General features: G+C 39.6%; 1 protein-coding gene across 1 annotated transcript in view; it reads right to left on the reverse strand.

Moving 5' to 3' along the window:
* Positions 1-20,762, reverse strand: part of PCLO (piccolo presynaptic cytomatrix protein) — a 540,799-nt gene that overhangs the window by 92,895 nt on the left and 427,142 nt on the right. Inside the window, exons 17-21 of the mRNA XM_019543973.1 lie at positions 18,186-18,279; positions 8,110-8,181; positions 5,192-5,372; positions 2,732-2,926; positions 1,420-1,602 (exon numbers count right to left, since the gene is read on the reverse strand). Of these exons, the coding sequence (XP_019399518.1) occupies positions 1,420-1,602; positions 2,732-2,926; positions 5,192-5,372; positions 8,110-8,181; positions 18,186-18,279 (725 nt within the window). The remainder of the gene's footprint in view (positions 1-1,419; positions 1,603-2,731; positions 2,927-5,191; positions 5,373-8,109; positions 8,182-18,185; positions 18,280-20,762) is intronic.

The raw sequence follows: 20,762 nt of genomic DNA on the forward strand, positions 1-20,762 counted from the left end.
CAGTAGTTTGGTGATACCCTTGGGGGTCTGACACCCACTAGATGGATTAGCATGTGGCCCCCCCTGCTCAGGAAGGACACAGTGGAGTAATTTAGAGTTACTAAATAATGGAAAAACTCCTGAACTGGTTTTATGACATCTCCAGTCTCCTTTCCTGAATCGACAAGTAACTTAGTGTGGGAGAGACTCTGGCTTTAAAATAAAGTTATGGGGAAAATGGAATGTCCATCCTGCAGAAACATCTAATGTTTTGGATTGGGTTGGGATAGAAAATATGAAAATACCAATTTATTTGTGGAATGAACATTTTGAAAAGATCTCACTAGAAAATAATGAAAAGTTTCCTGATGGCGTTTTTAATCCAAACTAAATGACTTTATACCCTTAAGCTGAAAGAGTTCATTTAAGTTTGTCCAAGTGGCACAAAACCTTTCAACCTCTGAAACAAATTTCTCTACGATGGCACGTTGTTTCATAGATGATGTAGTTTGGACCTGATGTCCCCATTTCTATATGCAGCTCCCTAGCAAAACTATATTTCCTAGCATATTTCTGCAGCCAAATGACTCCCATAATGCACCTTTCTGCTCAGAACGGAGTCTGAGCTGCATCCTGGGAGATACAGTTTAGCCAGGGGGTAAAGTGCAGAAGACAGATGGGGAGCCTAAAGTCCAATAGCCAAATAGCTTAAGCATCAAGTAGACACAGCTGGTTCCCCAACAGATGTAGGTCATGGGAGTGCTCCAAAAGTCCATGGAATTCCAACAATGTGCACCAAATAAGAATTGGTCCTTTATCTGATATCATGATAGATAGCTGGATGATGGCATACACAGAGAGGAAAATATTTCCACTTTATGTGTTAAATGACAGTATTTTCAGCATGGGTATTGACATGGATATTGACCTTTATTCCTTTTCTTTCCACTGGTAGTTTGCAAAACTCTGCATTGAGAGCTCTGCATCTGAAATAACACCAAAGTGTGGGTGCATGTTTGGGGGGGAAGGGAAAGAGAGATTCAGAATGGTGCATTGTCCCTGTTAAATTTTAACAACAGGAAAGTGCAGTTAGGTTTTTATCATCAGAGAAGACACGCTTAATCATGCTTAAGCAAACCAGGTTAGATGTATAACTTTTATTAGATGATGTGAAAACAGTTGATCCATGTTTCAACAGAAGTCCAGGTCCCCTCAGTGGACTGGAAAAGCAGAAATTGTTCTTCCACAATTTGCTTAGCACGTTCTTTCGCTACAGTCTTACATGACTCTTGTCAGGTCAAGTAAAGGTCCTGAGTTGTGTTAACATTTACAGCACTTCATATAGGGGTAAATAAATGAGTAAACGTTGCAATAAATTACGAGACATGGCAAGAAGGGTTTGAGATTTGGTTGGTTTCTTGGCCATGTCTTTCTGCTCACCTCCTTCGGGCTTGACTGGTCCATCTGACATCACTTTCCTGAGGGCTAGTTGGCTTTGGTCTTTGTTGTCATTGGCTGGTGGAGGCAGATTGTCAGACTGAGTTCTTTGAATTGGGAGGACTCCTGCTATGCTGTGTCTGTGCTGCTTCCTGGCATGATTAGACTGACCGCTTTTATGTGCTGCTGTGGCAGTGTGGGTGAAATGGAAACCCAGAGTATGTATCCTCAGATGGAACCAGCTTAAATGTTATTCATGCAAACAGAAGTGTTCTTTTCTGTATTTAAATAAGTAGTGTTTTCAAACACCAGAGACATCACATGCACAGCATTAAAGGGGAATTAAAACTGGCTGTTTCTTTATTAATGATGGTAAAGACAAGGGAAATATTTTTTCCCCATTTTTTGCTTTATACAACAATGAATTTATGGCACACCAACAAACCCTGAATACGAACATAATGAGTCCATGGTTGGAAGGTTTTAATTGGTCAGCAACTAAATCCTCAACCAGTTATAAGGTGCAGCTCTCAATTTTGTTTTGAAGCCCTGACATTTTGGATGAACATGTTGTAATCTGTTAATTGTTTTGAAGCTGCCAGACAAATACTATCTCGACCCTAAATCAATCTGTGGCATAAAGTAATTATGAAAATTGAATCAACTATAGCAACTAAGTTAGTATAGTCCAAAGAGAGTTGAATAATAAGTTTTCCCACAATCTCCTTGTTAAAAGTCTTATGTATTTACTGTCAGCCTGCCTCTCAGCAGCACTTATTTACCTGAGATGTTATATGGAGGATGTTGCTTTGGATCAACCTTTCCTCCCATGTAGCTCTCCTGATTGTTTTCTCAAATTAGTATCTTCTTGTTCTTGTTCTCTCAATGAATAGTGTGCATGAATCTTGGAAAGTTGACAGCCACCTATCTCACCATTTTAATTATTTTCAGTGGTTGAGTTATTTAGCAACACCAAAACAACACCAAACACATGAATGAAGTTTCCATGAGTCATACACAGCTATGGAATATCATGGACCAGGGATGGACAAAGTGATCAAGAAACAGCCAGTTCCACTGAAGTTTATATTTATATATTAAAAAAAAGACTTTGAAATAGGATACTATTGTACTTATATGTATTTAAAGACATGTACACACACACATAAACACACAAAGAAATACTTTGACTAGAGTGAGCACAGTGTGCCAAGAATGAAAAAAAAGAAATAGCAAAAAGGGGAAGGACAGCAGGGGAAAAGGCAACAGATGAACATTAAGCTGCCATGCTGAGGAATTTATTTGCGTCTTTTACTTGGTTGGAGGCGAAGCTGTTGCACAGCTGCTTCAGCAGCGGCGATTGCTGCCCCAGCGTCTTCAAGGTGAGTTTGAGTGACGCTGGTTTTGCTTTGGCTGCGGGATGGTCCATGAGAGCGTAGATGTCCTTCAGAGGAAGATTTGGAGCTCCCTGGACTACTGTGGGATTTTTCAATGGTGGGCACCTGCATGTCTGGAAGAAAAAGGATAAGTATAAGCATTATGATTATTAAAAAACTCTCTTGAAGATATATAGTATCTGTAGGCGAAGTCCTAAACAATGCATGATGTGTAGTCCCAGTCCTAAGTCTCTGTATCTGAGATACTCCTTTCTGATACATGGTTCCCTCCCTCTTTCCTGTGGCTGTGTGATTCTATATGACTAGTTAATTTAAATCCATTTCATTCAGCTGAGTGGGGTGCCATCCATGAGTAGAGGTAGTTAGTCATGTTCGTCTGAAGTCAGGCAGAAGGCAGAGTGAGCTGGCATCTTTAAGACTAACTGGCTCAGAGAGGCATAATCATATCTGATAAAGTAGGCTGTTGCCTACAAAAGGTTATGTCTCACTGAACCAGTTTGTCTCGAAGGAGCTACCCTGCTCTACTTTTTGCTTAACTTTAGTTTAGAACAGGTAAGCACTGCTCTCTAGTAATTAATAGGACATATTTCATGCTGGTCCAACGTTGCTCAGTTGTTAACTAATGGGCAAAATCAAGGGCTATCCCACTTCCTGCCCTTCTACCACCTTACCCCATAAGAGGACATTCTTGGTATACTTATGTTTGGTTATGTGCCCCAACAGACACGTTCCTGAGCTTGCTCTGCCACTCCTTTCCCATTCACTTGTGCCACACCTATGTCAAGCAGATTTGGAGGGAAGGAAGGTATCCAGTTCTGCTGACCCCACTGTACTCCAAGCCACTTTAAGTTAGATCCCTAACTTCCTCTGATTTAGTCAGAAGACATTACTAGCCTTGTAAGTGAGCAGTGCACTGAAGGCTTTTATCACCAGAAGACCGTCCTGTCATTTGCTATTGTCATCTGGTTTCTATCGGTACTGCTTCTTCCCATGGTCATTTCGTGCACTGAATATGCTGTACATGCACATGTGTTCAGACATTCAGTTTCTACAAGGTAGAAACTACAGGTGTACATTCTCCTGGATCAAAAATGGCCATTTTGAGAAAAATAACTTGACTCCAGCCAGTTAGAAGTCCCTTTCAGGAGTGTTCCTCTTAGGAGAATGAATATCTGCCAATTTTCTCCATCATAACACCTCCTAGAGACCAGGAAAAGTGGACCTGGGGAGAAAGGCTTCAGTGCCTTCCTGAGACCCTGAAGTCTGCAAAAAGCATTGGCAGCAGTTGCTGCAACTTCTCCAATAGACCAGGAAGGGAGGGAAGGAGCAGCCACTAGTTCTTCCCTTTTGGCTCCTCACACACTGGGATTATCAGTGTGAGAGGAGAAGAGAAGAGAAGAGAAGAGGGGCTTTCCTGTCTCCAGGATCTCTGGTGTAAAAAGCAGGCAGGGGGCCTGCCTCTTCCCCAAACGGGTTGGTCCCTGGTTTCAGGAAGAGGCAGGAGACCTTGCTGCTTCTCGCTGGTTCCCATTGCCTCCCTGCTGCCCCACTGGGCACTGGGGCAACAATTAAAAAGCCAGAGGCTGAAACGTGGAGACTGGACCAGCGTACATTTTCCCTAAACTGGGATCCTCGCAGGTTCAGCAAGGCACCAGGAGCAGGGGCGAAATGATGACTGTAGACGAAACATCAGCAGTACTGCTGCCTTTCCCAGATTTTCCTCCACTACAAATACATGTTTGTGCACTGCCTATGTTTGCCAGTTAAGTTGTCGGGCAGCTTAGGAAATGCTGAACTTGAGTGTCCTCTCATTTGCACAAGTGTAATTCTATTAAACTTCACCAGCTCCCCTAGTTTTGGTGGGGCTTCCTCTGACTGATAGTGTAAGTGGGATAAACTCAAGCCTGCTACCCTTATAAATTCAAAAGGTTATTCTGACCCTATCAGAGGACAAATGGTTAAAGATTAGCATAAAAGCTCAAAGACAGCACATCATCAAGTATGAAATGAAGATAAAAATCTGAAATGGTATATGTCCGTATTGACATTTATTCAAGCATATTAGGCAAACGAAAAGTGCTATGGAATTATTAACAGCTATGCAAAACATGAGGGATGTCATTTTTAAGATCTCATCTGGATGACACAACACTCAGTAAACTGCATGGTACCCAAAGGTCAAACCAGTTTAGGCATAAACAGATGAAATCACTAAGTAGCGCTACTGAACTTCACTTTTAAGAAATGTATATAGAAAGTGTATGTCAGTCACTGTTTTTCACAGAAACTTGAAAATCACAAAAATATTCTCCTCTGTTGACACTTTCTGTTGCCTTCCCAGAATATTTTCCATCTCTCTTATGTAAAATCATTCCTACCCTTGGATGGATCTGGGAAGATTCCATGGCTTCTACTTTTGATGACCGATGGCTTTGGTGATTGCTGGCTACTCTGTCCAGAATGGGATTTCCCATGATCGATGCTTTCGGTCTGTTCCTTCAGAAGGTACCACCGGGGGGTGTTGTCAAGCTGAGATGTGTTGGATAGCTCAATCAATACCTGCACAATGACATATGGTATATCTGATTTAAAATATACAGTGATATAAGATGACAATCTGATTCACTAACACTAATGTATACCAGAAGTAACTCCACTGAAATTAATAGTTGCACATATTTAAAACTTGAAAGGATAAGTCAAGAATCAGGCACCATTTTTTTTCCTGTTATTTTATTCCTTCTTTCAAGTAAACGTACAATGGCAAACGGCTGCATATTTGTTGTTAAACAGCACAGTCTGATGTAAAATGAATCTGAAAGGTTCCTGATAAATATTTTCAAATATTTACATATGTAATATTTTAACTTGGTTAAAAATGGAAGACAGGGAGTTGAAGATATCTCACAGAAGTGAGAGAACACGTCTTTTTCATTGCTTAGGAACAGAACTGCTTCTGTCTTGTAGAATTCAAAACCAACAGAGAGAGGAAAGTGATTCCTAGGGACAGTAACAGTGAGAGGGGCTCTCGGCAGAGAAATGATGTGGCCGTGTTCCTCTGACTACCCAGCCTTCTGCTCTGGCCCACTTGCATTTGTGGCAAAAATGTTGGAAACTTTTAGAAAAAAATAGTGCAGGAAAGGAAAGTCCATTTAGGAATCAGCTTGTGGCTAAGTAAAGCCCTTTGCTACTTACCTGAGATGCAGTAAAGTCAGAGGCCTGCAGTGGCAAGGAATCGAGGGCGCTGAAAGGGAGTGGAAGCCAGGCAGCAAAAGAGAACCCAGAAGTAACAAAGTTTGGCAGACAGCCTGTAACTTCAGCATTTAAAAACAGGACAGCAATGGGCCTCAGCTGCCACGTAGTTCTCAGTATGCCAAATCTGACAGGACCTGAGGGAACACTGCCAGCAACAAGGAAGGGGAACCCCACAACACAGAAATTCTTACTATGTCTTCTTGTAGAGAAGAGGAAATATAGGCAGTTTGCCATGCTTTTCCTATCCCTAGAATCCACTGAGGTCATAAAGGGCATTAAAAAGGGAGAGCCAGGGGTGCAAAGAGTAGATTGTAATAAGCTTGCAAATCATTTATGAGCAAGAGATACCCATCTTACAGATTTCCTAGGTTGGATGCACAACATAGCTGTAGAGCATTATGCAAATGATAAAAGCCATAGTTATTTGGGAACAGAAAAGGGGCTGTGGTTAGGATAGAAGTTTGGGCCATGTAGTCTAGGAGCAAAAGCCTCGGATGTCTACAAAGGCCTTTTTTGGAGGAAGGCCTCTTATTCCTAGAAAGATTCATGAAAAACTGTTCCCACACAGAGAAAAAAAAGAGCACTGAGCTATACATCAAGGTCACCATGTTGGCCTATCAAGGCTTAACTTGGGACTGACAGCACCTGACTTCATGGCACCCTCCATCCTCCCTGCTGAAACTGGGCCAATGTTCTGGGAAAGAACAAAAGTTGCACGGGGTCAGAAGAAGAACAAGCAAAGGCATCATAATTGTAGCCCAGTGGTTAGTTATCACCTTTAGGTTCCAGTCCTTGCTTCAATGCTTATTTTTTGTGTGTTTGCTTTTTGAACCCAATGACTACCTAATAATAAAATCCATAAACAGTCCAGGCAGCATGGATCTGAACCTTTCCCAGGGTAATACCTTAGTTTCTAGATTACAGTCAGATGCCCTCCTGCAGAACAGAAAAACATGCTTTCCTTTAGTTTCCATATGCCTTGACTTGGTCTCTTTGAAGTCCTTTGAGCAGTTTCTTCACTTGCCCTTAAAGATATCAGGCAACGACAAATGACCTAAATTACAGATTGACTGATAGTGTAGGCCTTCTTTAAGCTAAATGCTACACCTTAAATATACTTACCTGCATGTGCATGCTGGCAATCCTAGGAACTGCTTTCATATTTACATGTCAATGAATTAAAAATAAATAAATTAAATACTCATATTTCAAGTCAAAGCTTTTAATCATATTGGAGAAGCATCAGCCAGAGCACCAAATTTATCTGAAAACCATAAATAATAAGGATTATTATTACTCTCTAAATATTCTCTCAAGTCATGTGTTCTGGGGCAAGATACATATGCTGAACTCAGCAACAACACGGTGCAGTAAGTAAGGCTGTAAGTAATCCTATAGCTGCTTTCTATATTCATCCATATATTTGTTTAAATAATTATGCAAGCAGTGACATAGATTGCCTAGGACTATGTTTACAATAAAGCAAATCCAAAAATTAAATGAATAATTTCTTGGCGTACCTGCTGTAAACTAAACCTAAAATGCAAGTTAAGCAGATTGTGGTCCAATTATTTGCATATGAATAGTAATTTTGGTAATTGATTTTTCTAGGTTTTTGTTTTTAACTGTAATCCTCTCTGGTAATAACAATTTTAAGTGGTATTTTGACACTGTGGTCCACACTCCTTTCCATCATCTCACTGGTTGAAAAAAAGAAACCCCTAACAAAACTATTGTTGAGACTACAACTACCTTAGTTTCATGAACTAAAACTTCATTAATTTTCATCACAGTGCCTTAAAGCTAAGAGCCAAAAAATTAGCTGCAATATATCAGGACCTGAAAAAATCAGGTGTCCCTTGAGCCTGAATGAAGGAAATCTTTCAGGTTTTTTTATGAAGCTGGCCCAGAGGTGATACTTAAGATGAGATGATTTCTCTAGTTCCCCATCGAACAGCAAAACAAAACAAGCTTTGAATACCAACATGCATTTAATCAGCTGTCTCCCAAGCCAGGCTAAGAGAGGAAATTAGATACTCACTTCACCAAGAAAGTCATTGGAGGAAAATCTATCATAATCCCAGACAGTCACTTCCAGTGTCTTCTTCTTCAGCTACAATTTAAATCAAGAGTTAATTAACCCCAATTGTCATCATAAACTTCATCTCACGTCCACACAATAGATTCTATTTGTTATCACTGGCCTGGGCCCTTTTTCAATATGACAGCCAGACAATTTTACCCTTCTATCAACCTTAATCTCAGAAAATTCATTTTGGCTAGAATCTGATAGGAAGACAGATGGGCTTGTACTTGGCATGACTGGGACTCTCAGGAGATGTTTTTTGCCAGCCTGACTGTGCATCCAGCACAAGGCCCTTACTATGATTTTTAAAAGTTGACAGCGACCATGTTTCTGTATACTATACTTCTGTTCCTTGGTGCAGTTCAGTTGATTGTGCTTAAAATATACGGGACTCAGAGACCTGCCTATGGCTGAGATCAGTTTGAGTGCGAATTTCAAATTCTGCTTACCAATTTCATTCCCTAAAGCCCTAGAGCAGTCCATAAGCCTCTACATGGAAGCTGGGATTCACCCAATGGTGAAGCCCACCTTAGTGTTCCTGAAACACTGTAGTCTTACAGGAATCTTTACTACTGCTGGCAGAAGAAAAGGGTACAAATACTGTATTTACTAAACCTATGGATGGTGTTAATGGCTGTCATCAGTATGTGATCTACAGACAACTCCCAACTTCATTAAAGTTGATAGACAGGCTATCCATTCTTCTTTCATGACAAAATTAGAGTGAATAAGCCCCTTTATGGACAGAGAGACAGAAAGAGGTGGTGACAAGGAAGCTACTGTCCAGAACAATCTCCTGAAACCTGGGAAGAGGGAAAGAGCTCCCTGATGGACAAAACTGGCTGTTTAGGCAGGTTTGGAGATTTTGACCCAGAAAACTTTTTCTGCTCTTTATATTTGTTGCTGCTGTGTTCAGGGAAACAGGACTCTGTGTATATTCTTTCACTATAAAAGGGCCTGAACCAAAGAAATGCCTGACTCGCACAATAAATTACAGATCCTAATGGACATAAGCTGTTGAAGTCAGTCATTACCTGAATTAATCTGCCTATTGCACAGGCCAAAAGGGCAAGAGCATTACCGAGGCCAGTGACATTAGCCAAACTACAACAAGATACATACTACATAGTATTCGCCCAAACCAAGTAGCATTGACCACTCCATAATTCCTCAGTGCTACTTGGCTTAGTGGAAACAGATATTTTAAGCATGTAGAAGACTGTGATTTTAAATTATTATTTATTAGGAATAGCATATCCTCTCAATTAATCTCAGAGACAAGAATAAGTATAAGAATTTCCCTTGAAAATTATAATCAAGTATACCCTGCCAACCCCATACAAAAGGAGTTTTTAAAGACGTTTTGGTATTCACACTACATGTGTTAATAGCGCAACTAGAAAACAACCATTTGAAAGTGGAGATTTAAAAAAGAGTTTTGATAATTGAGACCAATTCCTCAATCTCTTTCTTTCTAATCCTATCTATTCATGCAACACCCGTTTTCCTACCTATTCATGTACACCACCCTTTTTTGGGAACTATTTTGCAAAAACTTAAACAGCAGGTTGAACAAGAAACTGGACAAAGACAGAAGATAGCATAAAAAGCTTACTGCTTCACTTCTCAATGCCATTTACAAAACTGATATAAAGCTGATGTCCTTGCCTGAATAAAAATTTCCTGTCCTTTGCCATTCTCCAACGCTTTAAAGTTGTGATGTTAGAGATAACCTGCAAAGTGACTGGGCAGTTATTAGGCAATCCTATCTGTAGTTTCTTGATGTTGGACTGGTCCCTTTACTATTTACCATTTAAAGTATCCATGGGTACAAAGAAAGAGAATATATAAAATGGTGTTTCTTCTTTACAAGTTATACAATGGAATGATGGATGCCATGACCAGGCAGGAGAAACCAAGTATTTGATGGCCTTTTTGGTAGATGTTAGCAGGAAGGAAGTAGAAGTGCAGTGTTTCACATAGCTTTCCTGAGTGAGGCTGGAAATACACAGTGTATTTCCAGTTCATTTCACAGAGTCCGAAATCTGAAAATAATATAACCGTTTCACAGTATGCTTAATCTACACGATAAATTGTACTTGAGCCATCACAGACCCCATCAACCTGAAATCTCTCATCTCACTGACTAGGATTTCAAGCACTTGACCCTATGCTGGAACAGCATTTTTGTATTAGCGAGATAATAAGAGAGTTGGAAACTTACTGAATTGTACATTTCTTTGTAGTATCTATGTTAAGCCTCTTAGTTTAATAAAGCTTTTATTAAATGCAATGACAGTGAAAAGCCATTAAAGGAACTCTGTGAGGCACACTGTATGAGATGAGTTTCAAGTACAAGGGAAATTGCTTGTCTGAGGATGTATATACATACCACAATTAAGGAACCAGGAGTGTTTGATGGTTAGCAATTTTAAAACTAACCATTATGTATGACGACAACTTGGCCAAGTAAGGTGCTGTTTTAGAACATCTAATCTTAGCTCCTGAAGCCAGTAATTCAAGGCCCAGCAGGGAGTTAAACTGGCAATGTGATTTCAAATGATTTTTCTTAATCTGGGTCTGGCTGTCTATGTTTGTGTAACTGGGGAGTTCATTCATGGATAAATGAGCAAATGTCCCTCGGAGAAGAGAAGCAGTTTGGCTCAGCTGAACATGCACACAGTATAATCATGAAAGCATGTTAGCTTGACACAAGTCATGATGAGATGATGGTATATTTAAGTTTGATGTACTAATAGGTGCTGCCTTCATGGTCAGGATTATTTGAATTGTTAAGATGAAATCTTTCCCCAGCTGAGAGAACATTTTCCTACTGACTTCAGCAAGGCTAAGGTGTCACCCCAAACAAGTGTCTCTCTATGAAACCAGTGCACAGCTCCTTTTCTATCTGTAGGTGTAGCCAGACAATCTAGACTTCTGTAGCCAGACAATTAAGACTTCCGGCATAACCTGGATAGGCAGGATATCAAGAAGCAGACCCTTGATGACAAAACTATGCAATGCATCTTAGTGCACGTACAGTACATTTGCATTCTTTCTAGTATAACTTGCTTCATTCTGTGTGGTAGAGAGGGAGTGTTTTTATCACATTGATACAAAATCCAACTTTTCCAAAGAAGCTGTGCTGGTATAAGAAGCACTTAGCTGGTGTAGTATTCTAGGATTCTAATAGTACGAGGGGCACCAGTAGAGTCTTCCTAGAAGAGATACAACTTGTCCATCTATCCTATAAGCTCACCATGATATCAATCAGTGCCTACTGAGGCAAGTTGCCTGGCATGGGCATAAGGGAATAATCTGAGGAAATACAGAGAAAACTTTTGTTGCATTTATATCATCACCAATTCTTTCAGAAGTTCATATTAGCTAAGTATCCATTGTACTGCAGTTTCCATTTCCTTACTTATTTGACTTTTAGCATAAAAAGTAAATGTGTTTTTACATTTTAACATAAAATGCAACTGTGTGGCTACGTTATGGATACAGCACTGTATCTTTAAACAGAATGTGCAGAGGAACGGAACAAAGGAGAAGGAGAGAAAAAATATAATAAAACATACATAAAGGATCTGTCCTTTATATAGGTCACCATTTCTTGCCAGTTTTTCTTTCAGGGAATATATTCTTTCTGATGTTTAGCAAAGGACAAACTTATTTTGAGCCAGATACAACATTTGTCATTGACTCTCAAAAAAATATGGAGTTAAATTATGGTGAGGGGGGAATTTCACAATAGCAAAAGGAGTTTGGTGAGCATTCCACAGCTTCCAGACACAGCACACCGAGTTGGCAATTCTTAAATTCATATGAGGTTTGCTCATTCCTGGCATTTATACAAGTGATATGTGCAAGACTTTGTGGTAGTGTCATGAATTAACTAAAATATATTGGATTCTCCTTCCATATATATAACCTATTAGCAAATGGAATGTTTCATCTCCCCAAATGAGTATATGTGTGTAGCCTTTTATTGGCTGGAGTGAATTCACCATAATAATATATAAGCTAATAAATATTGGCTTTAGCTTAAGCTTAACTATTTGGAACATATGTTACTTGTACAGAAGGTTCAGAAAAGTGTACCTGCTGACAGTTAGGCAATCAGCATTCCTTAATGCTTAAAACACAAATTAAATGATTTAAGTAAGTTTCCATGGGAAGTATCTATGTTAGATACTTAGAAATGTAAATGATGCCACATGACCTTCAGACTCTACATAACAACCACCATCTAACCGAGACTGGGGAGCAGAGTGATGGCTAAGGTTAATGTCTGTCATTTCCGCATATAATTTTGAATCATTGTATTGTTTATAATTAATATCATCCTAGTAGATGACTCCTGAGGGTGCAGTTAAACACTACACTTAGACCATACTAAGACACTTAAAACATGTGCACATCTGCACATTAAAGACAGATAACTTGTGCTAAGTACCCTCTAAGTGTCTCAAAGTTATGCCACTCTGGGTGTGCTACCTAGCTCATGTTAGGGTTACTTCAATCTGCTCTATGGAGATAAAATAAGCGATTTGCAGTTCTCCATCATCCTAGGCTGCATTGCTCCCAGCTCGTTCTCTCAGGGCAGGGATACAGCCCAAGTGTCTTGGTGCTTAGCCATGCCCCTGGTTGCTAGCTCTCTAGTGCCAAGTCAGAGCTGTGCAGGCAAGAAATAATATTAACTCTTAATGTGTAACTGCTAAGTTTATTCTAACTTTAACAATGCTTAACATTACAGAGATTTAGTAAGGCCTCTGCCACAACCAACAATTCCCTATTCAAACCTCACGTGGCAGATATGTTTCTGGAACTGAAAGCCCTGAGATTATAACTCACATGGCATTGGTGGTTATACTGATGTTTGTATAACTAATGAGTAAGCTACCTAAAATATTTTTTTACACTTTCCCCTGAAAAAGTTAACGTGACTTACTGACTGGAACAAGTAGAACATTTTACTAGATTTCCTGTCTCCTCTACTTTATGTAACATAACTTCACAGATGTTTTGTTTTTGATAAAATACTTTGTGCACAGCAATTATTAAGTAGTAACATTTTTAAAATACCTTGTTATTTTCTATAATACTATATGAGAATTGTAAATGCATTTGAATGGCTACCATGGGCTTTGGTACATGGAGGATGAAGAAACTTTGGCTAAAATTTACAAAGATACTTAAGTGACTTAGGGGTCTGAGATACCATTCTCAAAAATCATTTAGGTACTTCAATTTAGACCCTCAGCAGAAGTAAGGCACCAAAATCCCAATGAGTTTGACTTCTAAAACTGGAACTTAAGTTTCTAAGTCACTTGCAAACATTTGCAAAAGAACAGGTAAAGGACTATTTAGCTGGACATGTACAAGTCCATGGGGCCAGATGTGATACATCTGAGTTCTGGGCAAGTTGGCCAATGTGATTGCAGAGCCATTATCTCTGAAAACTGATGGTGCTTGAGAGAGGTCCTGGATGACTGGAAAAGGGCAAATATAGTACCCATCTTTAAGAAAGGGATGAAGGAGCTTCTGGGAACTACAGACTGGTGAGCCTCACCATAGTCTCCAGAAAAATCATGGAGCAGATCCTCAAGAAATCCACTTCTAAGCACTTGGAGGAGAAGAAGGTGATTAGGAACGGTCAGCATGGATTCATCAAGACCAAGTCATGTCTGACCAACTTGATTGCCTTTTATGATGAGATGACTGTTTCTGTGGACTTTGACTTTTTTTGATACAATCTCCCACAACAATCTTACAACCAAGCTAAGGAAATATGGGTTGGATGAATGGACTGTAGGGTGGACAGAAAACTGCCTGCATCATTGGGCTCAAAGGGTAGCAGTCAATGGCTTGATCTCTAGTTGGCAGCCAGTATCAAGTAGAGTGCCCCAGGGGTCAGTTCTGGGACTGGTTTTGTGCAATACATTCATCAACAATCTGTAAGATGAAATGGAGTGCACGCTCAGCAAGTTTACAGATGACACCAAGCTGAGGGGAGTAGTAGATGCACTGGCAGGTAAGGCTAGTACTCAAAGAGACTTAGACAAGTTGGAGGATTGGACCAAAAGAAATCTCATGAGGTTCAATAAGGACAAGTACAAAGTCCTGCACTTAGGGTGGAACAATCCCATGCACCAGGACAGGATGGGGACTGACTGGCTAATCAACAGCTCTGCAGAAAAGGACCTGGGGGTTACAGTGGACAATAAGCTCAGTATAAGCCAACAGTATGTTCTTGTTGCAAAGAAGGCTAACAGCATACTAGGCTCTACTAGTAGGAGTGTTGCTAGTGGATCAAGGGAAGTGATTCTTCCATTCTATTCAGCACTGGTGAGGCCACATCTGGAGTCCTGTGTAAAGTTTTGGGGCCCCCACTACAGAAATGATGTGGACAGGTAGGAGAGAGTCGAGTGGAGGGAAACAAAAATGGTTAGGGGGCTGGGGCACCTGACTTATAAGGAGAGGCTGAAGGAACTGCATTTATTTAGTATGGAGAAGAGAAGACAGAGGGGATTTAATATCAGCTTTCAACTACTTGAAGTGGTGTTTGAAAGAGGTTGGAGTTGGACTGGTCTCAGTGGTGGCAGATGACAGAACAAGGAACAGCGGTCTTAAGTTGCAGCAAGGGAAGTTGAGGTTAGATATTAGGAAAAAACCTTCTCATGAGGAGGGTAGTAAAGCACTGGAACAGGTTACGCAGAAGGGTTGTGAATCTCTATTCTTGGAGGTTTTTAAGCCCTGGCAGGACAAAGCCTTGGCTAGGTTGTTCTATTAGAGGTAGTCCTGCTTTAAGCAGGAGGTTGAATTAGATGATGTCATGAGGACCCTCCCCACTCTAATTTTCTATGAATCTCTGTGAAAATGTTATTCTTTTTAAATAAATCTCTTAGATGTTAATTACTATTGTAGGAGTTGAACCTACAGGCATGGATGAATTAAACTTCTTACCTGTATGGTAAGGAAATAATACTCTACTTTTTTATACTGATCAGGAAACTGAGCTCAACAAGGAAAATAGACTGCCTAAGATCAGTACAGTTGCAATGGCAAAGCTAGGAAAAGAAGTTGGACATTTCAGAACTGAATCTGCCAACTAAGTGACTCTACATACCCTCCACCTATACAATGGATGATACTCCTCCAACTAAAATTATCTCTACCTCATCCCCTTTCACAAACTTAAATTACAAAATACATAGCATTTAATTTATTTTTTCTGACACTGTTGAACTAGAATTTGCTGTAATTTTAAATTAATCATCGTATCCTTGAAAGCGTCTGTTTCATTTCAAAGACTGATCTCTTCCTCAATTATTTTCACTTTAATTTCAACTGGGTTATGAAAGAGAAAATGAAAAATTGTATAACCAGTCTATGTCTAGACAATGACGTTCAAAGGACAGTATTAGCAAACATTTAATAATACTTATTTGCCGTCAGCAGGCAAGCATGCCTTTGATGGAGGGAAGAAAAATTCTTCTGTGAGCAAGTCATCTTTATCAAGATTTGTGAGCTGGTATTGGGATGGGAACAATTTGTGACTGACCATGACTTATACAATGCTTGATGCAGTTTTAGTTGCTTGTTGATCTAAACATTGGGTCTCACATGATCATAGTTATCATCTTACATTTCTATTTAATCTTGCAAACCACTGTAAAGTATCAACTCATGCCATTTATTAATGCAGACAATACCATGTTGTGTGGGGCTGATTTTTCAGTGGGGGATAGTTTTTCAAGTTGCAATATTTATTTTCTTGTATTTACATTTTCATTCATCATAGTCTCTAGGATCAATTACATTGACAAACAAAAAAAAAAAGAAGGTGGAAGAAGAAAAGGAGAAAGCAAAGCCAAAAGAGAAGCAGAAAAAAAGAAAAGAAAAGAACTAATCCAGAACTGACTAGCACTGATGTTTCTAAGAAGAAGAAGAGCCACTCACCTATGCAAGAATCTCTGTGTCTACCCAGCAGATGCTAAGAGAGGTGAGAGGGAATTAAACAAAATTACCCAAATCCTTCACTATACACTATTTGCCTGTGGAGTTGACGACAGACAAGAAACCCAACATACAAATGTTGTTAGTGACACCGCTTACTGTTCTACTGAAAGCTGTTTGGATAGTATGGTGACAAGTATGGTAAAAAAACCTATAGAGAAGAGACAAGAAGAGACATAAGTTGCACCATGCAAAGATTCAAAAAATGTATAATGTAAGATTGAAGACTGGCATACAAACTGCCAGTTAAATGGGATTTTCCGAGACCCTGATACCAGTCCATTAGGCACCAGACTATCACCTCATTTAGGATCATCAAATAGCTGTTGAATTTAACCATTGCTAGCTGAACCTGTGTAAAATGTTTGCTGTAGAACCAGAAAACTAATTAAACAAAGTGAAGGTTTTATGTTAGATGTAAAATGTGCAGTTCTCTCCAGTGAATGTAGGAAGTTGAAGGCTTGCCCTTTAGCCATATGAAGCTTATGGTTTCATTTCCTATGCAGTCACTGTGATATAAAGTAGTGATTTTGGCTGAAATTTCATGTGTGCAAGCCCACACGACACAAAGACAAAGCATAGCATGCACATAGACCCTATAAAACAGCTACTGAATATAATACAGCTCTGCTCAGCTGGATTTCAGGAGCGACATTAAGGACAAAAGACTGTATATCACACTAGCAATCTTTTGAGCTCTATAGCACCATCTCCAGAAATGTGTATATTCACGCCATGCAAAAAAAAAAATCCTTATAGAAAATGAAAAATGAGAAACACATATAAGTTAGTGAGTTTGAGGGCTGGATGCCCAGATGAAGAAGTAGTTCATGGCAAACTTTTATTAACTACCCACATTTTGGATTGCCATTAAAAATGAAGTTAGAAGTTTCAACAACAAAATATTAAGAAATGCAGGAACATTTTAGAGAGACAAGTGGGCAATAATTTCTCCAGGTTTGTTACTCCAGAATTCTTGCATTTAAATTCTTGCAAGAATGTCTGGCTTTTTTTTAAAGGGTCAAGACATCTCTTTTATATACAAACCCTGTGGAAAAGCAAAATGGATTTTTTCTAGAAATCAAGAGAGCCTCCACAATTAGCACGAGGAAGATTTTAAGAACATCAGATTCCCTGCTTCCTAATAAGACCAAAACCTCTCTACAATAAGGAAATAAAGATGTTTTGCTTGGCTGACAGAGCATGCTATAATTGAATACATTCATATTCCATATTATATTTAATATAAAGAAAACCAAAGTAATCCCTATTTTTAGTGAACCAGGATGACGGTATGGATCAATAGCTCTTATTTTCTGTATCTTATTGAGAAATGTTCTGTCACAATTCACCTCCCCTGTGTAATTCAACATCATTTTCAAAGTTGTCAGCATCACCTTTATAATGTTGCTTTTGTCCCCCAAGTAAATGGAAACCTCTCAGAGGCCTGGAGATTCCCCCAAAAGTGTTAGCTACAGTCCTGCGAGTAAGTAGGTGTGCTATGGACCTGCTATTATCCATACAATCAGGAAGGAAGGAGGATAATTTGATGATTATCAAGTAGGTGGTCTCAAAAGAGGAAATTTGCCTTGGAAAAATACACTAAGTATATTGTTAGTAACATAGTGGTGGTCATTCTGTGCATTTTTAAATGAGGCATGTGTGTTTAGAACTAAAAAGGGATGGAGTTGGGGGGAAGTCAGCAGTATTAACTCCCAATAGTACTTTTAAATACCTAGTAGTGAATGGAATATAGTACGTTCCAAAATATATATAGGTTTTTGGCAAGCATTGCTACTGAAAATAGAAATGGAAATCTTTGTCAGGGATGGTCTAAGAGCATCTATAAAAGAATTTAACTTTGTCAGAGGCAAGGGGATAATTCCAAGGTTTCTCCTCAATTTGATGGCAGAATTTCAGACAGGGATAAACTTCCTTATAATTCTGTAATGATTCTCCTTGACCATATAAACTGAAAACCTCAGCAAACTGTGCGGAGAGTCACGCACCTGCTCCATGGAGATATTTTTATAAATGACCGTCTGATTCCATTCAGGATTCAAGCTTTTCTGCACGTATTTAGTCCTCCGCTTGTACTCAGCACTGAATTTGAACAAAGAAGAGAACATTACATTAGTCCTCTCCCTTTTCCTTCAGTTCCAATTCAGAAACCGTTTCATGAAGAAAAGACAAGAAAAAACCCAAACCACCACAACTAGGTGCTACAACATTACAATGAGAGCTAAGTTGCACGGTTGCTATACCATCCTCTCATGCTTCAGCAAGGTTAGTCTATCCGCAAGGTATTGTTTCTACTTCCAATGTTAATAAATAAATACAGAAGCTTTCCCTTTTTTTTAACGTTCTTACAAATACCACCCTAGGTCTTTATAGACGGTCTCTAATTATAACTATGGAGGAAAGTGCATTTATTTCTTACCAAAGAACATCTTCCTGTTAGCACATTTAGCTCAATCCATTTTTATAGTGTGTATTCTTTAATCACAGAAGCCTCATCTCAGAAGAACATTAAATACAAGCTGTGCTACAACTGATATCCCATTAATGATAGCAACACTAATTTCTTATTGATTCTATTCTCTGCCTTCAATTCGAACCACAGTAAAATCAAGCATAAAAGTGCATCAGGCTTTTTTTTTTTTATCAATAGGCAAGTATAAGAGGTTTGGTTGGATTATCTGTTGTAAAAGGAATATGTAATGCACTCTATTATACCCTGTATTTCCTGAAAGAGACAGTAATGTACTCACCTTTTAAAGCAATATGGATTCATCTGTCACTACAAGCTTTGATGTGAGACCCAATTGCAATTTAATGGTAGACCCAATTTTCATGTAATATAAATTTTAATGGAGAACATGCATAAAGTTGTATAAAAAATGCTAAGAGCTCATATGATTGTGAGAGCCCAAATAGATTTAATATCTAGAATCCATTTCTGACAAGGTGTGAGTTAACTGCCCTTTTACTTATATTTAACATGGCCATCAATTAAAGGACCACTTCAAAGACTTAGAGTTTTCTTTCTTTCTTTTTTCAGTTGCTTTCCTTGTTTGCTACCCTATTCCAAAAGGGTAAAAATAAGATTTATCAGCTAGATTTTTCCTTGTTTCACTGTGTTGTGTTCCTAACTGAGTAATGGCCAGGATAGACTGCCTCATTATTTAGCAGTTTTGGTTGCAGCAGCCATATTCTGATAAGCTTGCTCATGTCAAGCATGAGTGGCCCCATCAAAATAATGGGATCACTTGAAGAGTAATATGTTTTCAATATAAGCATATGAGACTGAATATGTAGCTTAATTATTTAGAGTTCCATTTTTTTTGGTTGGCTTTTCAGATTCACTTAAAGCAGTGGCGCTCAACCTTTTTGTTCATTAGCCTGAATGGGCAGTGACCAGTCCTACCACTGACCAGATCTGGCTGCTGGACCCAATCTGGCACCTGAGGCAGGTGCAGTGAGGCCTCATCTGGCCATGCAAAGTGAGCAGGGGGAGAGGCAGATGAGCCCCAGTCCAGATGTGCAGGGGAAGGGGCCTTGCCCCAGCCCCCTGGCAAGAGGAGGCATGACCCAGTCCTGATCCAGCCCTGTGAGAGGAAAGGGCCATGGCCTGGCCCAAACCTGGCTGGGGAAGAGGAATGGGGGCATGGCCCAGCCCTGTGGCAGGGAAAGGGGCATGGGCCAGCTGCACAGGGGGACAGGGCATGCTTAACCCAGCCACACAGGGGAAGGGGGCATGGCCTGACCCTGATCTGGCCATGCTGGGGGGAGGATCATGCCCTGACTCTGACCCACCATGCAGGGTTTGGGATTTTGACAACAGGGAGCAGTCAAAGACATAGAGTACTAACTGCCACTGCTCCTCCACCACCAAATTTCCACACCTCTGGGGAGCCCTGCAGGCTGGATCCCAAGGCTCCAGGGCCACATTTGGCCCATGGGCTGGAGGTTGAGCACCTCTGACCTAAAGCAATGGTGCTACAATTTTTTTAACACAGTGTACTGTTTGACTGCAGATCAGATTGTCACTCCAAACCTCCAAATAAGGAACCCAATGATTTGGGAATGTGATGGATACTCCATACTTTTATGTTTAACCGTATTTTAAGATTAACCTGACTTGGGTGAAATGTACCTGAAACTGTCATTTCAACTCAATTAAGTGAGGATTTTACTTTTCCCTTACTTCAAGTAATATTACAGAATGGAAGACCTAGGGTGTTTACACCATTTAGTTCATGTGCTTATCAGCATGGCATTAGTCTGCTCTTCATTTATTACTGTTTATCTGGTCCAGTTTTAAATATTCCAAAAGATGGAGGCTTTTGCCTGTGCTTTTCAAGATTTATTCCGTAATCCAACAGGGCTTATTATCAGAATTTAAAGACATATCCAAAGAAAAGACCATTTATAAAACCATTTATAAAACAATCTCCATCAAAGCTTTTGAGCTCTTCAGCAGCTGTACAATGAGAATATTAAGACCCTTCTTCATATAAGCACCCATATTTGGTGGGCTGGATACTTGCCATGTATATGAGTGATGAAACCCTTGTTAACATGCC

This window comes from Crocodylus porosus, unplaced genomic scaffold (assembly GCF_001723895.1).
Source record: "Crocodylus porosus isolate Cpor-Errol unplaced genomic scaffold, CroPor_comp1, whole genome shotgun sequence".
NCBI lineage: Eukaryota > Metazoa > Chordata > Crocodylia > Crocodylidae > Crocodylus > Crocodylus porosus.